The 23,596-nt window shown below is 39.8% G+C and overlaps 1 protein-coding gene across 2 annotated transcripts in view; it reads right to left on the reverse strand.

Moving 5' to 3' along the window:
• The window catches only part of AMMECR1 (Alport syndrome, mental retardation, midface hypoplasia and elliptocytosis chromosomal region gene 1), a 230,191-nt gene that overhangs the window by 29,489 nt on the left and 177,106 nt on the right, over positions 1-23,596 (reverse strand). For both annotated transcript variants that reach the window (XM_006889917.1, XM_006889918.1), the window contains one exon: positions 3,210-3,324. In XM_006889917.1, the coding sequence (XP_006889979.1) occupies positions 3,210-3,324 (115 nt within the window). The remainder of the gene's footprint in view (positions 1-3,209; positions 3,325-23,596) is intronic.

The raw sequence follows: 23,596 nt of genomic DNA on the forward strand, positions 1-23,596 counted from the left end.
GCTATGAATATTGGTGTACATGTCTCTGTTTAGGCTTCAGTTCTCATTTTCTCAGGGTATATATATCCCAAGCAGTGGAACAGCTGGGTCATATGGAATTTCTACATTCAGCTCTTTGAGGAAATGCCAAACTGCCTTCAAGAGTGGTTACACCATTTTACAATCCCACCAACAATGTATCGCTCCACATCCTCTCCAACATTTATTACTTGCTGTTCTGTTAAACTTTGCCACTGCTACTGGAGTAAGATGGTATCTCATTGTGGTTTTGGTTTGCATCTCTCTTCTTGCCAGTGACTTTGAGCATTTGTTCATGTGTCTGTTGCCCAACCACCATGGAATGGATTGAGATATTATGGTATATTCACACAGTGGAATACACACAGTGGAATTCACACAGCGTGCAGGAGCAATGATTTTGTAAATTACTACCTAACTTAGGAGGGACTGGAGAGCATTATGCTGAGTGAACTAACTCAGTCTCATAAAGACAAATAATACTGTATAAGACCATTATTGTAAAACGAGTATGAGGATCCAAGGAGATGCCGGGTTACACAATTTGATTGATAGAGGTAGGAGTGGGTAAAGGAAAGGGGAAAGATCTGATGTGAAAAATAATGTATATGAACTTTATGAACTTTGTATGTAAACAAGTATAAAATTTTTAAAAAGACATAAAAAATTATTGTTTTATGAATTTTTATTTTGCTTCAACAGGGAAGTATTACTCAGTATAATCGGAACAGACTCAAAGCTGACCCTCCAGTGGGTTTTTCAGAGGTTGTAAATTGCATAGGAGCATGCCCATCTTTCTTCCACAGAGTGGCTGGTGGATTTGAACCACATGCTTTTGGATTGGCTGTGCAACTCCTTAATACTATACCACCAGAGCTCCATAACTTAATAGATACGACTATTTAAGCCCAATGGAATGCACTAAATACTCAATACCAAATAATTGTTTAGAATCTTCCAGAGATTCATGTCTACAAATGATGACCAAAGAGGACAGGTACACCCTGAAAAAGCACACAGTAGCAATTTGTAATTTATCTCCCACCCGTCTAACAGAAAACTAGTAAGTCTCATGACCATAAAAGCACAATAATATTATCATTAATTTTAGCTGTTTGCAGAACTTTGTAGGTAGCTTAAGAGGATCACAGTGTACTTGGAGATAAAACTGAACTCTTGGATTCTCTTCTTTTTTCCTTCCTTACTCATACATATGATTCACATCTGTCTGTCTCTCTCTTTCACACACAAATACACACACACACACGCATAATGCAATCTAGAAAACAGAAATATCATTCTGGCTACAGAAAAAGCTGTAGTAGCCTGTAACAGTAAAAGAAACATCTAAAACTGTTATTTTTTTCAAAATTATTATATTTTATTAGTAAATAAAACTCTCACTCATTGCAGTTGAGCTGGAACAGACTTGTAGTTGATCCTCCACTGGGTTTTCAGGGGCTATAAAGTCACACAGGAGATCGTCCATCTTTCTCTTTCTCCTAAAGAGCTGTTCATAGATTTGAACCACCAAAGAGCCACCTTAGCAGTGCACTTTCCTATGGACTGTGCCACCAGAGCTCTACTACTAAGTAGAGTATATGATTTGGAATAATTAAAAAATGTAGTACTGGGGAGTATTTCCATAATACTGGCAGACTTTAAGAAAAATTCAAATAAGAACAACAAGCTTACATAAAATTTTAACTATGAAATATTCATTCTACAAAAGCTTTTTATATATTCCAATTTTTTCTAGAAGCAGTATTATAATATTTTCCTTTATGAAAAATCATAAAATGGCTTCAAGTTCTGATAATGCCTTAAAAAAAAAATCTTAACACAAAACCCAGAAGGAACTCTTTCATCCTACTCTCTACAGAAGTCTGTAAATAGCTCTAGCATAACAATAATAATTTATATCACAGAGGCTTTTCAGATGCAGATTAAGAACTTTATTAATCACTTGTTTTAAATGTGGAAAATGGAATTGCAGTGTACTGAATTGTCCAAAAACTCACGAGAAATAAGGCAAAGCCAAAAAGAAGATTGAAGCTCAACTGCTTGCCACAAGGCAAAATATCTCCGTTACTATGGAGATGCTCTATTTAAACCAATGGAACATGATAATGATATAGTAATAGGGAGCTCTCGTGACCCAGTGGCAAGAAGCTGTGCTGAACACAGTTCGAATCCACCAGTTGTTTGGTGGGAGAAAGATGGGCAATATCCACCTGTGCGATTAACTGCCTCTGAAAACCTGCTGGAAGGTCAGCTATGGGCCAGTTTCCAATCCACGGTAAACAATAACAACAATGCAATTTATAAGCATATGAAGAAAATGCTGAGAATCTGATTGAATTCCCTATATATCTATGTTACTATTTTTCTTAGTTACTTGATTGTAAAAAAGTGTTTTATGCCAGGGCCAAATCTTACCACTTTTGTACTTGTAGTACATCACTTTGAATACAGTGGACATTCTGTATGGGGTGTGCTTGTGGATAAGATTTCATAGACATATTCTTAATTATCACCTCCCAACCACCAAAGTAAATCATAGTCAGGACCTTTGAATGCCATGAACAGCATACATGAAAGCCAACTTCATATACTAAAAGAATAATACAAGCATGATTAATATCATCAATGTCAATAACATTAACACACAAAAATACTCTAGATATAATCTTAATAACATTTGTTAGTTTTGATTAAGTGCATAAATTAAGGTAGAGAAGAATGAATTAGCATTATTCAACAATAGTTAATCAACACTCTGTTGTTATCTTTGAGCTGATTTCCCCAACTGGAGTATTTTCCTAACTCTTGTGTTCCTTCTTTCTTACATCCTCTGGCCCATCTAATCATTTGGTGGTTGTTATACCAGAGTGCATGGAATGGAAACAAAGGACAAATGTATTCCAATGAATCCTTCTTACTACTTACTGACAGCTTTTAATAATAAGATGCTCGGATAGTAGGATATAAAAATGAAGACTAAATTTTCTTTGGTGATCATAATATTTTATGAAATCTCCTTCAACAGTGAGTTTATTTTATCTGCGTCACTGTCAACCTTCCTTACACTAGAGAGGGAATAGGTTGAAAGAGTTCGGTTTGGGGCTTAATTTTTAACATGTACTCAGGATTTACTTTCGTTTTGCCATAAGTATCTTCAACAGTCTTACCTCCCAGTCCAAATAATCACAGACATCTTCGAAGTTAGTGAGAAGAGATACTGAGCAGAAAAGCCGTGGCAGCTCATCCCTTGTCATTGGGGGGAAACGGCTATCTTTAAGGGCACTGTTGAAAGCAAAAGCAGTATTAGAGCAATCACTTGGATATGACATTTCCTAACTTCAATTCCAATAATTTGAAAAAGGTAAGAGATTAAAAAAAATACATACCTAAAGGTAGAATAATTTTCAAATATATTCAGAGATTTTCAAAGTCATAATTTTTTATTAACTATGTAGCCAGTCCTGTGACTATAACAATTATAAAGAGTAAATTATAAATTACATTTCCTGTACAGTCATTTCCTGATGCATTTCCACGTTACATTTAGAATATGAGAAAGTTTTCTTTAACTTTTGAGATGAATACAAACCAGCCTCATAGAAACTTGTAAGAAAACTTCAAGACTTCGTGTTACTGAAGGGGAAAACTATGTGTGTATTTATCTGTCTCCATGTATATTCATATGAATATCTACCTACCTTATCTATGTGTAAAGGAAAGGTTTATGCACTGTATTGGCCAGTAATCACAGATTAATACTCAAAGGGTTAAAAAAAAGAGATCAAAATTCCATTTTCTTCAAGCCGAAGAAATTAAAGAAAATGAACATAATCATGCAAATTATCAACTAAAAATATTCACAAGGATTTCGGGTCCCCTGTAAAGGATAATTCAAGGTCTAACTAAAAACTGTGAACTACAGGAAACAGTACTAATCTAGGAAATAAAAGTATGATTAGGACCATTAATCACATCAGTAGACTTTTAAGAACATCAACTCTGATTGGATTCCATAATCAGGTATAGTATACCACAGTTCAAAACTGTAGAAAAAAACCCTCTATAAGGGAAAAAATTGCCCAATTCTTCATGCAATAGACTAGACATACAGACATATACATTCACACACACGTGTGCACACTGTATGTCCCTTGTACTTTTAAAGGAAACCACTTTTGGTCAAGAAAAGCACTTCTGATTGCACACAAATTAATGGCACTGCTGACATTTGAGCCACCCATCTTCAGATGTCCTATATAGCAGACATGCTTAGGAAATGTTTTCAGTTTAGTCCCTAGTGGAGAAGCCTACAGTCTACTTGAGCCATAACAAAGTTCTGGGGTTTTTGGATATATTTTTATTCCTTCAGTGAATTCTTCATTGCTTATTTGTTTTTCTTTTCTTTTCTCCATTCCCTCCTTTGCAATCTGAAACTTGCTCACTTTATTTTACAAATACATTACCATGTTTGTCAGTACTTTTGATGGATTTTGGCACTTGCGCTATCCTGATATACAAAGGAAAATGTTTGTAAGAATATACACAGATGTCTTATATTTATAAAGTGTAAATGATTTTTCCCCTGAAGGAGTCAAGATTAACTGAGAAAAATCAGAATATATGTGATAATTCATACTCTGAGAAGTATTTCACTATTTAATAATGTAATGCCATAAATTTCCTATTATTTGGTTCTTTAATTTTCCTACTAAAACAAAAGTGTCAAATTTACTCCAACTGCTCATTCAACATGAGAATAAAGACAACATGGTTTGTACATACCCTCCTACACACACACACACACACACACACAGAGGCACGTCTGTACTGAGAAGTTCTAAAGCCCACACCAGAAAACGCCATACATAAAAACCAAAAGGCCAATCTCATTTTCACTTTTCCAATTTAAAAGAAGTAGCTTTAAAAAAAGGAAGTAATTTTTTGGTAATATATAAATGTTTATTATAAATAACCTTGGATGAAGTAATAATACCAAATATATTACATACAATGCAAGTGAGCAGGCATTCAGATCACTGATCCACACAGCCTGGAGTCATTTTAAAGACTCTAGGAATTTAGTAATTACAGTGCCTATGAAAACATATTGCCTAAAACAGGGGTAAACTGGTTTTAATCACACATAGAAATGTATGTCCGTTTTAATTAGAAGATAACGTACATAACTTTAAATTTATTGCTTATATTTTCAGAACAGAGCAAGGAAATACTACATGGTTCAAAACTGGGAAGGGTGTATGGAAGTGATGCACCCTATCTCCATACCTGTTCAAGCGATATGCAGAACAGATCATCTGAGAGGCTAGGCTCTACGAGGAGGAATGTGGCATCAGGATTGGGAAAAGATTCATCAACAACCTGTGTTATGCAGCTGACGTAACCCTGCTTACTGAAACTGAGGAGGACCTGAAGTGCTTGCTGCAGAAGGTCAAGGACTGCAGCCTTCAACATGGATTGAAGCTCAACATCAAGAAAACAAAGATTCTTACCACTGGGCCATTTGGCAGCATCATGGTAGGCGGTGAAGAGATTGAGATTGCTAACAGCTTTAGTTTGCTTGGCTTCACAGTCAACACTTTGGTACCAATAGCCAGGAAATCAAAAGACAAATTGCATTTGGAAGAGTCTGCTGTTAGGGACCTCACCAGAGTACTGAAGAGCAATGACGTCAGTCTGGAGACTAAGGGATGCCTGATCCAGGCCATAGTCTTCGCAATTATTTGCTATGCATCAGAAAACTGTACAATGACTAGGGGTGACAGAAAGAGAATTGATGCCTTGAGCTGTGTTGTTGGAGAAGAATACTGAATATATCTTGGACTGGCAGGAGAACAAACAGGTTCATCCTGGAGAGGATGAATCCAGGCTACTCCTTGGAGGCAAGGATTCTGAAGCTTCATCTGACATACTTTGAGAATTTTGCAAGGAGGGACCAGTCCTTGGGGAGGGACATCATGCTTGGAAGGGTGGAGGGAACAGTACCATAGAGTAAGACCCTCGATGAGATGGGTTGATTCAGTGGCTGGGATTATAGAAGTAGATATGTCAGAGACAATTAGGTTGGGAGAGGATAGAGTGGGGTTCAGAACTGTTGTACATAGGGTCGCTATGAGTCACAAGTGACTCGACAACACATAACAACAACATGTTATTTAAAATATTGAGCTCTTTCTGTTCTCACATTCAAATTCTGATAATTCTTCCTAGAATCAGTGTTAAATATTTCTTTTCCCATATTTTACAGGCAAGAAACAAATGCATCCAAAATTATCTAACTACTTGCTGGCTCTTTACATCAAGGGTATTTTTTTGTTTTGCTTTGGTTTTTGTCCTGTACCCCCTCAGCTCCGTGCCACCACTCAGCTCCATGTTCCCCAGCTATGCACCCCCTCTCAGCTCAGCACCCCCTCAGCTCTGCACCCCCTCCAGCTCCACACCCCTTGCTCAGCTCTGCACTTCCCCCTAGCACCCCGCACCTCCTCCAGCTCCCTGCTCTCCCCATCCCTGTGCTCCCCCCAGCCTTCCCCCAGCTCCACGCTTCTCCCAGCCCCATCCTTTCCCCGGCTCCATGGTCCTCTTATACATCAAGTTTTCCTGTTTTTTTCCCTCACAAATCACTGATGATTTAGAAATAAGAAAACTAATCAGCACTCTTGGTACCAGCAGCCAGGAAATTAAAAAAACGAATAGCATTGGGGAAAGTCTGCTGTCAGAGACCTCTCCAAGGTACTGAGGAGCAACGATGTAAGTCTGGAGACGAAGGTGCATCTGATACAGGCACGGTCTTTGCAATCACTTGTTATGCATCAGACAGCTGGACAATGACTAGGGAGGATAGGAGAATTGATGCCTTTGAGCTGTGATGTTGAAGAGGAGTATTGAATATACCATGGATGCTAAGAATATGAACAGGTTCATTCTGGAGAGGGTTAAACCAGGCTGCTCCTTGGAGGCAAGGAATTCTGAAGCTTCATCTGACATACTTTGGACATGTTGCAAGGAGGGACCAGGCCTTGGAGAAGGATATCATGCTCAGGATGGTGGAGAGACAGTGCAGGAAAGGAAGATCCTCTATGAGATGGATTGATTCCGTCACTGGGGTAATAAGGATGGGCGTGTTGGAGACAATAAGATTGGCAAGGGATAGAGCAGGGTTTAGGGTTCTTGTGCATAGGGTCGCTATGAGTCGCAAGTGACTCGACGGCACATAACAACAACAAAAACAACAATCAACATGGAGGATTATACATGGAAGAAAGTGTAGAAAATATAATGTACAGATTTCTGATTGACACCATGTTTTTGAAATTTTTATAAAAATGATTGTTTTCTCTATAACAAAGAAAGTGTAACCAGGATGATCCTTAGAGGCAAAGATGATGAAACTTTTGCCACATACTTCTGGTATATTATCATGATGGGCCAGTCCTTGGAAAAAGACTTCATGCTGAGAAAGGGAGGTCAGCAAAAGTGAAGGTGACGCTGAAGGAGATGGACTGACACAGTGATGGTAACAACTGACTCAAGCACATGGGAGACTGTGAGGATGGCAGAGAACAGAGCAAGACTGAGATCTGCTGTCCACATGGCCACAATGAGTCTTGGTCGACTTGTTTACACTGTACATCTTTGTAGTAAAGTGCACACACTCTGGCACTGGGTCCAATTAATGATGGCGTCTCAAAGACTTCATGGTCCTTCATGAACTTGATTCATTCTCAAAATAGCCTTCAAAGAAACCTTCTTCCAGTACAAAGTGTCCTGAATACAACCATCTATCTGCCAGCTCAAATTTTTACATGCAGCCTGCCACACCTCTCTGTACAGGCACTTATCTATCACCTTATTCTAATTGTTTCGAGATGAGGTTAACATGTGAGTAAAATCTGAGGACTGAGGCATTTTAATAAATGAAAACTGAGCTCTAGGGGAAGTAGCCGGAGGAAGTCTCACTTAAGGAGAGTCTCCAGGTTATTGGAGAGATGCCTGAACTGGACAGCCCACTCAGACTAATCAGGTGATCTGGCGTTTCATTTTTCTGCAAGTTCATTAGAGAAAGAACTGCAACAGAAAAGTTATCAAGCCATGTCTCAAAGCCTTTTCTTTCCATATTGATGCTGTTGTTGTTAGCTGTCATCGAGCATGACTCATAGTAACCCTATGAACCACAGATCTGAACCCTGCCCTATCCTGTACCATCCTTGCAATCCCTGACACACTAGAACCCATTGCTGCAGTCACTGTCAATTCACCTGATTGAGGATCTTCCTCTGTTTTGCTGTCCCTCCACCTTCCCAAGCATCATGTCCATTCCTCTCCAAGAACAGCCTCTCCTAGCAACATGCCCAAAGTTTGTGAGATGAAGCTTTATCATCTTAGCCTCCAAGGAGCACTGTGGCTGCATCTTCTCGAAGACATATCTTTTTGTTCTTTTGACAGTCCATGTACTCTTCCAAATCCACAGTTCAAAGGCACCAATTCTTCTGGAGTCATACTTATTTACTTTCCAACTCCCAGAGGCGTAGCAAGTGGCTGAAAATACCATGGCCTGATTCAGGCACACCTTAGTCTTCAAACTGACATTACTGCTTTTCAGTATTTAGGAGAGGTTTCTGACAGTGAGCTTTCCCAGTCCTGATCTCCTGACTACTGACTGGCACCAAGGATGTTGACTGTAGATCCAAGTAAGACGAAATATTTCTCACTATAAATTCCTTCTCCATCTATCATGATGGTGTATGACCCAATGGTAAGGACCTCTGTTCTCGTGACGTTGAGTTGTAATCAAAATTGAAGGCTGTAGCCCTTGATCTTCTCCAACAAGTGTTTCATATAATCCCCATTTTCACAAGGTTGTGTTATCTGCATAACACAGGTTGCTGACGGGTCGTCCTTCCACTTTGATGCCACATTCCTCTTCATAGAGTCCAGCTTGACAAATGATTTGCTCAGCATACAAACTGAATAGGTATGGAGAAAGGATACAAGCTTGACGTGCATCCACTTCCTGATTTTAAACCATGCAGTGTTCCCTTGGTCTGTTCAGACAACAGCTTCTTGGGCTAGGTACAGATTGTGTCTGAGCACAGTTAAGTGTTCTGGAATCTTCTCTCCACAAGGTTATGGAAAAACTTACTTATGTGAGCACACCAGGGCCCAGGACTTGTGCTGGGCACACATTAACCAGGCATGTTTGGTCTGCCAGAGCCCAGCCATGGCGCCAGGACCTGTGGTCTCTGCTCCAGGTCTGCAACGTCAGAGGCTTCTGGCACAGAATCTAAGAAAAGTAATTATCTTTTATGGATTCTCTTTCCCTTTCCCGTTGCCAAGGAGTTGGAACCGACCCATAACTGATCCTCCAGCAGGTTTTTAGAGATTATAAATCACACAAGAGAGTGTCCATCTTTCTCATAAGGAGCAGCAGGTGGGTTCAAACTAGGTACCTTTGGGTTGGCAGAGAAATTCCTTACCAATAAGCCACTAGAGGTCCCTTCTTTACAGATTAGAATCACACAAAATGTAATTTAAATATACTTCTTTATTTTCTAATATTTAGTATCTTTTTATATGTAACAGCTTTATTGAAATATCCTCAAATTCATCCTTTTAAATCATACAACTAGGTATTCTTTAGTATATAGGCAATTCAGTGTGCAAACATCTCATTACCGACAACCCATTGTACTTTAATTTTATGCAAATTTCCCATCACTTTGAAATGACTGAACCAATCCCTAATCCTACTGAAAACATCATAATCACCTTTACTTGCTGCAAATTCGGGCTTTAAATCATTGAAGGCTTTGAACCTTTTTTTAAAAACCTTTTTTAAAGCAAAGCAAAACAAAACTACTAGCTCAACACATGGTGATCTCCCAATGGGTTTCTGAGGCTATGAATCTTAACAGGAGGGAGACTATTTGATCTTTTCCCCATGAAGTGGCTGGTGGATTTGAACTGCCAGAGCCCCTTCTTATACTAAATTAAGCGAAATAAAAGCTGTATGTACCTGTTTCAACTTACCTACAGAAGCTACTTTGACACACAATTAGGAATCAATTTGTTTGTAATCTAAGGACTACTTATATTTACAGAATTGTGCAACAATCATCACAGTCTAACCTTGGAAAATATTCATCCCCTTGAAAAGCAGGAGCATACCCACTCCTTCAGTAAAGATTTACAGCCTTGGAAACTCACCAGCAGTGTGAGATAATTTTATTAGTCTGGATCTATTTCTTTATATATTTTTACCGTTGTTTGTTTGTTGTGGGGTTTTTATTTTTCATTTTACAGGCAGGTTTATCTCCTCCAAATTATGCCTGCCTATTTTTTTATTTTTTAAAGCTTTTTAAAATTTTTCTACTAGTTTATTTACAAAATTCAAATACAAATTCTTTCCATTTCCCTCACCCCCCACCCATCAAATTGTACAACCCACTGATCCCTGCACATCCACATCCCTCTGCTTCCACCCTCTCCCACCCCTCGCAGATCCTTATATTCATAACAGTTTTATACAATATTTATCCTTATGGGACTGAGTTAGTTCACTCAGCATAATGTTCTCCAGTCCCTTCCAAGTTAGGTAGTAATTTATAGAATCATTGTTCCTGTGTGCTGCATAATATTCCACTGTGTAAATGTACCATCAGGATTGGTGGAAGAATCACCAACAACCTGTGTTATGCAGATGACACAACCCTGCTTCCTGAAACTGAGGAGGACCTGAAGCGCTTGCTGCAGAAGATCAAGGACTACAGCCTCCTATATGGACTGAAGCTCAACATCAAGAAAACAAAGATTCTAACCACTGGGCCAATTTGCAGCATCAGTATGGATGGTGAAGAGATTGAGATAGTTAAAACAGTTTTAGTTTACTTGGCTCCATGGTCAACACTCTTGGTAACAGCAGCCAGGAAATCAAGAGACGAATTGCATTGGGAAAGTTGGCTGTGAGGAACCTCTGAAGAGTACTGAAGAGCAATGATGTCAGACTGGAGACTAAGGTGCCCCTGATCTGGCCTATAGTCTTCGCAATTACATGCTATGCATCAGAGAGTTGGACAACGACTAGGGTATATAGAAAATGAATTGATGCCTTTGAGCTGTGGTGCTGGAGAAGAATGTTGAATATACCATGGACTGCTAGGAGAACAAACAGGTTTGTCCTGGAGAGGGTGAAGCCAGAATGTTCCCTGGAGTCAAGGATTCTGAGGCTTTGTCTGACATACTTTGGGCTTGTGGCAAGGAGGGACTGGTCCTTGGAAAGGGACATCATGTTTGGCAGAGTGGAGGGGTGGCGAAGGAGAGGAAGACCTTTGATGAGATGGATCGATTCTGTGACTAGAGAGGTGGGAATAAGTGCGGTTGAGATGGCTAGGTTGGCACAGGATAGAAGAGCGTATAGAGTTCTTGTATATAGGGTCGCTATGAGTCACAAGCGACTCGATGGCACATAACAACAACAACAACAACAACAACAAATGTACCATAATTTCTCAATCCATTCGTTTGTGGTTGGACATTTGGGCTGCTTCCATGTTCTTGCGATGGTGAATATTTTTAAAAAGATATGAAACTCTAAAGCTTCTGAGTTTTTTTCCTGAGGTTTTCAGAGGCAGTTAATCGTATGGGAAGAGACTACTTATCCTTCTCCCACAGAGCAGCTGGTGGATTCGAACCATGTGCATTTGCGATTGCAGTGCAAATTCTTACTACTAGGCCACCAGAGCTCCCTACATACTTTGTATCCATTCAGCAGTTGAACATCTGGATTCTTTGCATTTGGGGGCTATTAGAAATAATGTTGCTGTGAATTTTCATGGACAATTTTTTGTGTAGACATGTGTTTTCCATTTCCTTATATATACCTAGAGTAGAACTGCTGGGTCATATGTTTAATTTTTTTGAGGAACAGTCAAATTATTTTCCAATGTCGCTGTACTTTCTTACATTCCCACCAGCAATGGATAAGGATTCCAATTTCTCCCTATCCTCGCTAACACTTGCTATTGTCTGCTTTTTTGAATTATACATACAGCATAAAAGTTTGTCTTTATGTTAGGCCTTCTTTAATGAATATCGGCAATTGGTATGTCACTCTAGCCTTTACATTAAAACAACACACATGCTGAAGTCTCCACAGTTCATTCCCAAATACTTTGAGGCAGTTTATCAGTTTGTTTATATTATGTCCTAGCAAACTAATGAGGGGTAAATTTGAGCTCTGTATAAGTCAGACTATTTCAAAGAAAAGAAATTGTCAGGTATCCAACATGTAACTGAGGATAAGGCTAACAAGGGTGTGTGTGTGTGTGTGTGTGTGTGTGTGTGTGTGTGTGTATGAGACAGAGAGAGACAGAGATGGAGCCTTGTTGCTCACTCTTTGCCTTTGAAAGAAAAGAATGTTTAGAATAAGCAGCAAGTGAGAGAATGTGAGCACAGATAATTCTAAGAAATGACAATTATGTCTCATCATATTAACACCCAATCTAATGATCAAAGATAGCTGTGAAACAGTTAACTAATGTTAACAGAAGTCACAATGGGAATAGTCTGATTTCACAGAAAATACTCATACGAGATTTTTTTTCCCAAGCAAGATTTTATTTTCTTCTCTTTTTTTTTTAGCAAACCAAGTAACAAAGGTTCATTAAGGCAATAAGACAGAGGCATAGCTAGTAAAAGGTGGGCCATGCAAAAGAGTTAAAATGATAAAAAAGAGGGAAGAGGTTGAAGGGTCCCCTGGAAAGATGGGGTGAACCCAGACCTTACAGCAAGCTGTCACCAGAAAAGGAGAATATGAGCTATTTTCAGTTTTTTTTAAAAAAAAATCATAAACCAAGTAACTTTTCATTAAATGAGGAGTTTCTACACACAAATTCCTAGATGAAAGCAAGGATTTAAGGGATTATAAAAAGATGGGAAATACAGTTGGAGACTGACCTCAGAACTCTCAGGCTGGTGTAGAGCTGATGAACAAGAGATCTCAGCTTTCCTCAACCAAGAACTCCAGAATATAGAGTGCTGTTGCTGAGTTGGAACTGACCCATTGATGACCCTCCAGTGGGTTTTCAGAGGCAGTAAATCGTACAGGAGAAATCTGCCCATCCTTTTCTCATGAAGCAACTGGTAAATTCAAACTGTGTGCCTTCAGGATTGCAGTGTAGCTTCTTACCACTAGGCCAAACAGAGTGCTCAGTGCTAAACCTGAGATTTACAGAGGATACTGTAGTCCAGAGTTGAGCAGGTATTTACACAAGGTGAGCCAGCTAGTTAGCGAGGAAGGGATAGTTATGTTGTTTCTATCTGCCAAGAAGTTGGCTCCTACTCAGACGACCTCATAAATCCCGGAGAAACACATTGCCTGGCCCTGTGCCACCTTTGTGATCACTGGTAGGTATGAGCCCATTGTTGTAGCTGTTGTGTCAGTCCTCTCATGGAGGTGAGGATACATACTAGAGCTTTCCTGACTCGACTTCAAAATTCTTAGGAGTATTCACATTTTAGTTGCCACCTCTGAATAGATTTTTTTAAAAAAAATTAAACTATTAAATGTTTGCCTTAGTTGATAAGTCTGATCTCTTATCTGAAGTCCCTGCGCCTAGAGAAGACAGATAGGAATTCAATAGCATTCATTAGGAGCTGAAGGGTAAACAGAGCTGAACGTCTTGTCTAGGACATCTACAGGAATAAAATGGAATTTTAAAATATTAATATTGTTTGTTCATGGAAAACATTTTATACCAACATAGTGTTTGCCAGCTTAACTTTTAGAGGACTGAGGAGCTGACATAAAAGAAAACCTTTCCAAGGTTTAAATATTGCTAGGATAACAAATGCGTACCAAACCAGCTGGTTTCTGCATCACTCATATGGATGTTGTTAAGTGTCACTGAGTTGTAGATGACTCATATTGACCCTATGAACGAAAGACCTGGACACTTGTATAACTTTCATTGTTTCTCCACGTTCATAGTGTTTCCGGAGCAAGCTATTTTGGAAGTGGATGCCACTTCTGCTTCCAAACCTGTTTTAATCGAGGAGCTCCACCAAACGCTGTCCACCATGGGTGACCATTATCGCATTTGACACAGGGCTGTGAGATAATGCGTATTGTTTAAAAAATATTAAAAATATATACTCTAATTGACACTTTCCCAAGAATATATGTGACCTAATTGAGAAGAACTGTACTTGCGGAAAGATCTTGAAATGTTCTTTTCTATTATCAATGTAACAACATTCCTTTTCAAGTGGTCACAGTAGATCAAATGACTGGTTCAAAATGGCCAATACCGCCAGTCCATCTCCACTCACTAAAGCCTAGGATCTTCAGACATTCCATCTCTTAACATTTTCACAGATTCCACGTTCCAATGATTAACGGGTGTTTTCAGTGGTTTCTCCTCATTGGGAGTGTTGCCGTATCAGCAAATGAATGGCCTTTATTGGGTGAAAGCTTTCTTCCACATGCATCATTATGGTAGATTTTACTTTAAGGAGGCAGCCCTTTTCTTGTTTCATTGTGAATGCCGTTCAATCTGAGGGGCTCATTTTCTGCCACTATATTTGACAATGTCTGAATTATTTTCCTGGGGGTTTTGAGGGCCTGTTATTTCAGAAGTAGATGGCTGGTCCTGCTTCTTAGGCTATCTTGGTCTGGAAGCTCCACTGAAACCTGTCCACCTTGGCTGACCCTCTTATTGTTGTTGATTGCCATCAAGTCGAGCATGACTCATAGCGATGCTATGAACAAAAGACCTGAAGCCTTTCTATAACTATCGTCGTTTCTCAAAGTTCATAAGAGTTTCTAGAGGCATTTTGTTTAGGAAGTGGATGCAACTCCTGCTTTCAAACCTGGGGTTACTGTGATGTTGAACCTTGTGTCACTGCGGTGTCAAATGTCATAATGGTAACCCATGGTGGACAGTGTTTGGTGGAGCTCCCGGTTTAAGACTGAACCCTCTCGGTGGCATCGATTCCATCATCACAGCAACATACAAGCTGCCACAGTATAGCAAACTATCAGGATATACTGAAGAACATTGTTGTCAATGATAGAATAATATCTACCTGCATAAAAGGAAGGCCTGTTAATACAACTCTTATTCAAATATACACACAAATTATTAAAGTTAAAGATGAAGAAACTGAGGTTGGTAAGCTGTGCTGCAATCCCAAAGGCAAGCGGTTCAGGGCCACCAGCTGTTCTATGGTACAAGGATGGGCAATCTCCTCCCGTGCAATTAACTGCCTCTGAAAACCCGCTGGAGGATCACCTATGGGTCGGTTCCGACTTGACAGTGCTCACCAACCATCACTACCTACTATTTGAGTATGAAATTGAGCACATGTGAAATCAGATGAGATGCATTAATAATGTTTGGTGACTGGAACACAAAAGTTGAAAATAAAGGAGGTTTAGTAGTTGGAAAATATGCCCTTATTGACTAAAATGAAACCAGAGACCATGTAATAGAATTTTGTACAATAAATGGCTTATTCATGGAAAATCCTTTTTTTAAAAAAAATAAACAGTGACCATATACATGGACCTCATTTGATGGGCTACACAGAAATCTAATTGACTGTATCTATGGAAAGAGATTGTAGAGAAGCTCAATATCAGCCATTGAAACAAGACCAGGGGCCAACTTTGGAACAGACCATCAATTACTCAATATTCAGTTGACTGGAAGGCACCTAAGAGCAACAACTAAGAGAGAACAATAACATCTATTAAAGATAGAATCTAATGTTAAATAGAACTTTAATGAAAATTTTTTGGTTGGTTGAGTGCCATCAAGTCAGAACAGGCCCATAGCCGACGCTCCTCCAGTCAGGTTTTCAGGGGCAGTTACTCGTACAAGAGGAGACTACCCATCCTTCCCCTGTGGCAGCTGGTGGATTCAAACCGTGTGCCTTTGGGATTGAAATGCAGCTTCTCACAACTAGGCCAGCAGAGAACTCCCTAATGAAAATTTTTGTTGGGTGTTGTTATGTTCTGTTGAATTGCCTATGACTCATAGCGACCCTATGTACTATAGCTCTGAAGCCTGCCCTGGCATGAGCCAGTCTCACTGACTCTGATACCCCTACCTCCATCACTCTCGTTTCTGATTTCTTTAAAAAGTTAAAAACATAGCAATTAAGGAATCATAAGGGCTGTGGCAGTAGTTGGGGGGGGGGATATTGAAAAGGTTTTACCTAAAATGATTTTTTGTTGTTGTTGTTGTTATGCACAATCTAGTTAGAAGTGTCTCAGAGGTGACCTTCCAATGAGTTTCCAAGGTTATAAATCACATGGAAGGATAACGGTCATCTTTTCCTGAGGAGCAACTGGTGGATTCAAACCATGTGCCTTCAGGTCAGCAGCCCAACTCCTTATTGCTAAGCCACCAGAGATCCCTACGATATTACTAAGTCCATATAAACGCTAACATGTTCTGTTGTTGTATACCGCTAAGTTGGAACTGACCCAAAGCTGACCCTCCAGCAGGTTTTCAGAGGCAGTTAATTGCATGTGAGGAGATTGCCCTCCTTCTCCCATGGAGCAGCTGGTGGCCTCGAACCATGTGACTTTGGGATTGCAGAGCAGTTTCTTGCCACTAGGCCACCCGGGGAGGGGGGGAGGAACCCACCCAAAAAACTAAGAAACAAAACTGCTAACATACAACAGAAATTAGTCCAATGATTCTCTTGTTCATTCCAATGATAACCTTACAACAGCCAGTAGAAAATTAACAATCTGAGAAAGTCCAAATATTACACAGGCAATCATTTTTCAGAACCAGAATGTAATGGAAAAAAAGGTTAAAATCCTTCTTTGGCTAGGAAGATGAAAAGCTACTCAAGTATATATGAGTCTCAAATTTTTCAGACTTTGCTAATGAAAGGTTTAAATCATCTACAAATTCCATATCCTGCCATTCCCTAACAGAGCTCCTAGAACAGAATGCACATGTGGCATGTTTGAAATTCAGAAACTCAGAATATACGAGAATCCTAAACCACAATCGAAAAATTAGAACTCCTCTTGTTTAAAAGAAATAGTACTCTTATTCAACAAATGGACATAACAACAAAATGCAAACAGCATATGACTCCTAAGGGTACAAATGAGCAACAAAAGAAAGAGAATCTTTTTTAAAAAAAGTATGAAAAGAGAACCTTAATTCCATGAAGGCTGTGACCCAAAGAAAAACTTTCAATCATAAGTCATATGTAAAGTATTATTTCTGGTTGTGTCCCGTCAAATTGAGACCAACTCACAACTGACCCTCCAGCAGGTTTTTAGAGGCAGTTAATTGCACAGGAAAAGACTGCCCATCTTTCTCTCACAAAGCAGCTGATGGATTTGAACCATGTGACTCTGGTTCGACAGCACACTTCCTTAACACTATAGAGCTCCATAAAGCCCGATTTGTTATTGTTGTGTATGGTCAAGTTGGAACCAACCCATAGCTGACCCTTAAGAGGGTTTGGAGAAGCAGCTAATTGCATGAGAGGAGATTGCCCATTTGTCTCCTGCAGAGCAGCTAGTGGATTTGAACTGTATACCGTTGCATTGGCAGTGCAATTCTTACTACTAATCCACCAAACCTCCCTATTTTCCACTTAGAGAAATAAATACTTCCTACTTTCTGCTAATGGAGGAAACTGTCTTGGAGAAAGTGCAAACAGGGTTCTCCTAGGAGGTAAAGATGGTGAAACTTTGATTTACACACTTTGTACATGCTGTGAGGAGGGGTCAGCCCTTGGAAAAAGGCATCATGCTTGGAAAGTCAGAGGATCAGCAAAAGATAGGAAGACTCTCAAGAAGATAGACTGACAGAGTGACTAGTAATGGGCTCGAGTGTGTGAGATATCGTGAGGATGGCACAGAAAAGGGTAAGGCTCAGATCTGTTGTTCTTAGGATGACTATGCATCGTAGTTGGCTGAATGGTACCTAACCCCACCACAACAACTATACAGTCAATGATTATTAGTATTAAAGGTTATTAATTTGGAACTATGAACAGTGCTCAGGCCTTTCATTCATAGGGTCGCTATGAGTTGTATACAACTCGATGGCACCGAACAACAATAACAATGGTGACATAGAGCTACGTTGGCCTAGTGGACAGAAAGTTATGCTACCAAGCCAAAAGTGGGTGATTTTAATCTGTGGCCCTCAGGCCAGGTTCAAATTGTTTTTCTGTCAAACATTCTTCTAGGTGGTATAGCACTGGTCTGTGCATTGCTGTACAGAGGTAACTCGTGGTTGCCACGATGCTGAACACTGGGACACTGATGTGTTAAATGTGATAATGGTTACCCCTGGTGGACAGTGTTTGGTGGAGCTTTCCAATTAAAACAAGCTTGGAAGCAGGAGTGGCATCCACCTCCAAAATGGCTTGCCTCCAGAAACTCTATGAACAGTGCTCAGGCCTTTCATTCACAGGGTCACTATGAGTTGTCTACAACTCGACGGCACCTAACAACAACAAGGAGAGAAGGTTTAGAAAACTCAAGGGAAGAACAAAATTAAGAGAAGGCTGAAATAGAGGAAAGTGAAGGGGAAAATGAATATATATAAGCAAAGAAGGGTAATTAGTGTTACTGTATATCTGGAAAATGGTGAATTGTTGAGTATTAATTGTTGTTGTTGTGTACCATCATGTCAGAACTGACCCATAGCTGACCCTCCAGCAGGTTTTTACAGGTAGTTAATTGCATGGGAGGAAACTGTCCATCCTCCTCCTTTGGAGCAGCTGGTGGATTCAAACTGTGTGCCGTCGAGATTGCAGTGCAGTTTCTTCCACTAGGCCACCAAAGCTATTTATATATATTGAGCAATTTTAAAAAAAGAAATAAAGATGGAGATGGAAAGAAAGAGAAAAACGAGAAACAGAAAAAAAGAGGCAAAGTAAGTACCAAAAGAGAGAAACACCTAGACATGGTACAAAAGGGAGACACACACACAAAGACAGAGAAAGCAAAGAAAGTAGAATGGAAAGATTAGAGTAAGAAGGAGATAAAGAATGATAGGTTCTGACATATATTTTGACTCTTATCCTATGGGGTTCAATTGGCCTTTAGAGTGTTATCGTCTATTGCCTTCTGATTAACTTAAAGTTCTTGAATTGCTCTAATCCTGAAGTCTTAAAAGCTTCCACTCTCTGTGAGATAGCACTGCTGCTCACCAGGCAGGAAAATTACTCTCAGGACTGCAAGCTGTGATGGTGAGAGCAATATCATCACAATCTACTTTCCTAGGCTACAAGTTCGTCACCTGTAAATGAGGAGAATCAGTTGTAAATTTGATTTACTGGGATAGAACGAAAATCAGATAATACAAGATCCATTAAAAAAACAAAACCAAACAACAAACCCACATGGCTAGGTTAGCGCATATGGTAGTTATTCCTTGTCCATATCATTTATTTTAAAAATGTTTTCTTTGTAGAGTTCCTATATTTACTCTATCCTGTTTTTAGAAAATTTTTTTTTATTCTTTTGTGTGCGTGTACCGTCAAATCAGATCTGACTGGTACAGGAGGATATTGCGCCTCCTTCTCCGGCAGAGCATCTGGTGGATTCGAACCGTGTTCCTGTGGGATTGCAGTGCAGCTTCTTGCCACTAGGCCACCAGAGCTCCCCTGAAATTTTTTTAATAAAATTCTTTCTTCTGATAAAAAAGTCTTTTTTTAATTCATTATTTTTTGTGTGTGCCATCAAATCAGATCTGACTGGTACAGGAGGACATTGTTCCTCCTTCTCGAGCAGAGCATCTGGTGGATTTGAACTGTGCACCTCTGAACTTGCAGTTGCAGCTTCTTGCCACTAGGCCACCAGAGCTTGCCGATAAAAAAGTCTTTAAAAAGAATTTTAAATATATTCTACCAGATCACAATGAACATAACTGTATTTTTTTCTTTCTGACTCATTGTTAAGATTCAAAATGACTTTGGGTCATTCATTACAATACAATATTACAACACTGTGCTCAATGGCCTTGAAAAGAAAAAAAAATCTGTAGGTTTGAAAACATATTCCTTTTCAACAACAATAAAAGTTGAGCAAGGATTACCATCTCGTGAAATTTAGAATGTGAGATCATCTAACTTCAGAAAAAAACCCCTATCATGAGCTAGTAAAGTTTACAGGGATCTAAACGTCGTGTTTGGTCAACTGTTGTTGCTGTTGTTAGGTGTCACCGAGTCAAGTACAACTCATAGCAACCTTATGAACAGCAGATCTGAACCCCGTCCTATCAGGTGCCATCCTCACACTTCCTGACACACTGGATGCCATTGCAGCAGTCACCGTGTCAGCCCACCTGGTTGAGGGTCTTCCTTTCCTTCACTGACCCTCCACCCTTCCCTGCATCAGGTCTCTCTCCAAGGAATAGCCCCTTCTAGCAACACGCTCAAAGTATAGGAGGCATTTTTGCCTCCAAAGAGCACCCTGGCTGCATGCTCTCCATGACATAGTTATTTGTTCTTTTGATCAACACCTTTGATCAACTACGATACTATAAACAGAACTGCTTATTAACTGAGCTAAATCAACAATTTATTGCCTTTCGTTTAAAATTTAGCAACCCTTACAACCCAGAAGTCCTGGGCGTTCTGGTAGCCTAGTGGTAAGAAGCTGCACTGCAATCACGAAGGTACACTGTTTGAGGCCACCAGCTGCTCTGTGGGAGGATGGGCAATCTCCTCCCGTGTGATTAATTGCCTCTGAAAACCTGCCAAAGGGTCAGTTGTGGATCAGTTCTGACTAGATGGTAAACAACAACAACTTACAACCCAGAAGTAGTATTATTTCCCTAGTGGATCAAAAGCGTGTTCCCAAGGTATTATAATATGTTTTCTAACACTTACTATTTATAAATATAGTCCATGAGAATGCAAAATTGAAGTCATCATTAACACATAATACTGCTTCACAGTCTTACAGAAGACAGTACAGTAGAATGATCAGGAGTTTGGGTTCAAGAGGCAAACATGCCCACATTAAAATGGTGGTGCCAATAACAGTGTGATACACAGGCAAGTCTCTGAACTCGCATCAGCCTCCATCTCCTCATCTATAAAATGAGGATAATAGTAGTATTTACTTTGTAGAATTACAGTGAGAATTAGAAATAATAATGATAACTGCCTAGATGCCGTGTACATACTAAGTACTCAAAAAAATAGTGGCTATCAAAGAGCTTGATGGATCATTAGCTTATTTTGTAAGTGTATACCATACTCAGATTTGTCTTCGTATCACAGCTTTAGTGACAGGAAGACAGCCACAGGATCATGATTGGATCTTTCAGGTGATAATGGCAATATATAAAGAAGTCTTCTCTGGGAATGAAATGTCTCCTCTCAAGAGATAATGAGTACTTCTACAAGTACTGGTATCTGAAGTCATAGCTTTCTTAAAAAAAAAAAAGTTTCGACCAAAAAAAATGTATTTTATTTTGGAAATATTTATTAAATACCTACTTTAGAGAACTTTGTTGGCCTAGTGACAGCTGAGCAGCCAACCCAAGGGTTGTGGTGGTGTCGTTAGGTACTGTCAAGTTGAGTACAACTCACAGTGACCCTATAGTGATCCCACGTGTGCAGTACAGAACTGCTCTACAGGATTTTTCAAGGCAGAGAGCTAGACAGTGACTAAGGATTACAGAAGAAGAATAGATGCCTTCGAGTTGTGGTGCAGGAGAAGAGTCTTGAACATACCATGGACTGCCAGGAAAACAAATAGGTCTGTCTTAGAGAGGGTGAAACCAAGTTTCTGCTTGGAGGCTAGGATTTTGAAGCTCTGTCTCACGGCACGTGGCCAGGAGTGACTTATCCTTGGAGAAGGACATCATGCTTAGAAGGGTGGAGGGACAGTGCAGGAGAGGAAGACCCCGGATGAGATGGTTTGATACACTAATAGGGCAATGGGGGTAGGTGTGTCAGAGTCAGTGACACTGGCTCAGAACAGGGCAGGTTTCAGAACTATTGTACATAGGGTTACTATGAGTTGCAGGTGACTTGATGGCACATAACAACAACAACCGCAAATATATATAGAAAGAGTTGTTGTTGATTGCCTTTGAGTTGAGCACAACTCATAGCGATCCTATGAACAAAAGGTCTGAAGCACCTCTACAACTGTTGACATTTATCAAAATTCATCGTTTCTGGAGGCATATAACTTAGGAAATGGATGCCACTCCTGCTTCCAAAGCTATCATAGTATGTTATTATGTGCCACTGAGTCACCTGTGATGTATTGATCCTATGTACAACAGCAGCTCTCAGACTTACTTGTTTTCTTGGCAGTCCAGTCCATGGGTGTGTGTGGGTGTGGGTGTGGGTGTGTATGTATATATCCAGTCAGCTTTCGTTAATGTTGTTGCTTGCTGTCAAGTCAGAACCAACCCATAGCTGACCTCCCTCTGGCGGGTTTTCAAAGGCAGTTAGTCACATGGGAGGAGACTGCCCATCCCTCTCCCACAGAGCAGCTGGTGGATTTGAACCGCGTGCCTTTGTGATTGGAGCATAGCTTCTTACCACTAGGCCTACAGAGGTTCCTAGTTACTATATATGTATTGTCTTGTTTCATCCTCAAAACAATCTCTTTTTGTAGATGAGGAAACTTAGGTTCAGTGATGTTTTGGTAACAATCAATGACCTGCCATGATTACACGTAAGAGAGCTGAAGTTTGAACTTAGGGCCTCCTGCCTCTAAAGCCCCATCCTTCCCTCACAATATCCTATCACTTCCAGAGTCAGCATTGGTTCAGCAAATCCGCATTAAATGCATACACATTTAACCATTTTTAAGGCATTTTCTCCCCAATCAATGATTCTTTGCAGAAGTTTGAATGAAAGTTTTAGGCAGTAAGTGTGAGTGTGTTTGAAACTGTCTCCAATACATGGCACTTCTTATAATGAAAAGTATTAGCTTGTTTTTGTTCTTCTCTGCTTTTCCCATTTTGATCTTTGGTGATTCAGGGTTGCTACCATTGAAAAACATCTGTTTTATCTAAATTTAATAAGCCCTATTAGTGGGATACTAAGCCTTCCCTTATTCTGAAGCCTTTCCACAATTTGAAATCTAATCTGCTGGAAATCATAATAGCGTTACCAAAGTCTAGTCTTGGACGTATCTAGGCCGGCAGGCCTGTTTCTGATTTTTAACTTTGCATTTCCAACCTTGAATGAATAAGCTCTCTCAGAGCCACCACAAGAGTCATGATTTGTTTTCCTTTCCTCTCTCCATGGTAATCAAATCTATAAACTGAACTCCCTCCGTAAACTGCGGAGCACATGTTGCCACTCTAACTTAGGTGCCACATTAGGGTAGTTCAGTCTTACTAGCGGTTTACTACGCTCTCCAAAACTACTACCAATCCTAGACAGAAAGGATCTACTGGAGGTAGCATGTTGGTTCTGATGGTGTGGGTTGTCTGTCTATCATTTTCTAAGATGTCACTGACTGGGGACTAAAAGTAACAAAAGAAACCCTTTAAGTTAGTCTTAAGGCAGTACAAGA

The sequence above is a fragment of the Elephantulus edwardii genome, unplaced genomic scaffold, assembly GCF_000299155.1.
Source record: "Elephantulus edwardii isolate Elephantulus edwardi_28Jun2011 unplaced genomic scaffold, EleEdw1.0 scaffold00083, whole genome shotgun sequence".
Classification (NCBI taxonomy): Eukaryota; Metazoa; Chordata; class Mammalia; order Macroscelidea; family Macroscelididae; genus Elephantulus; species Elephantulus edwardii.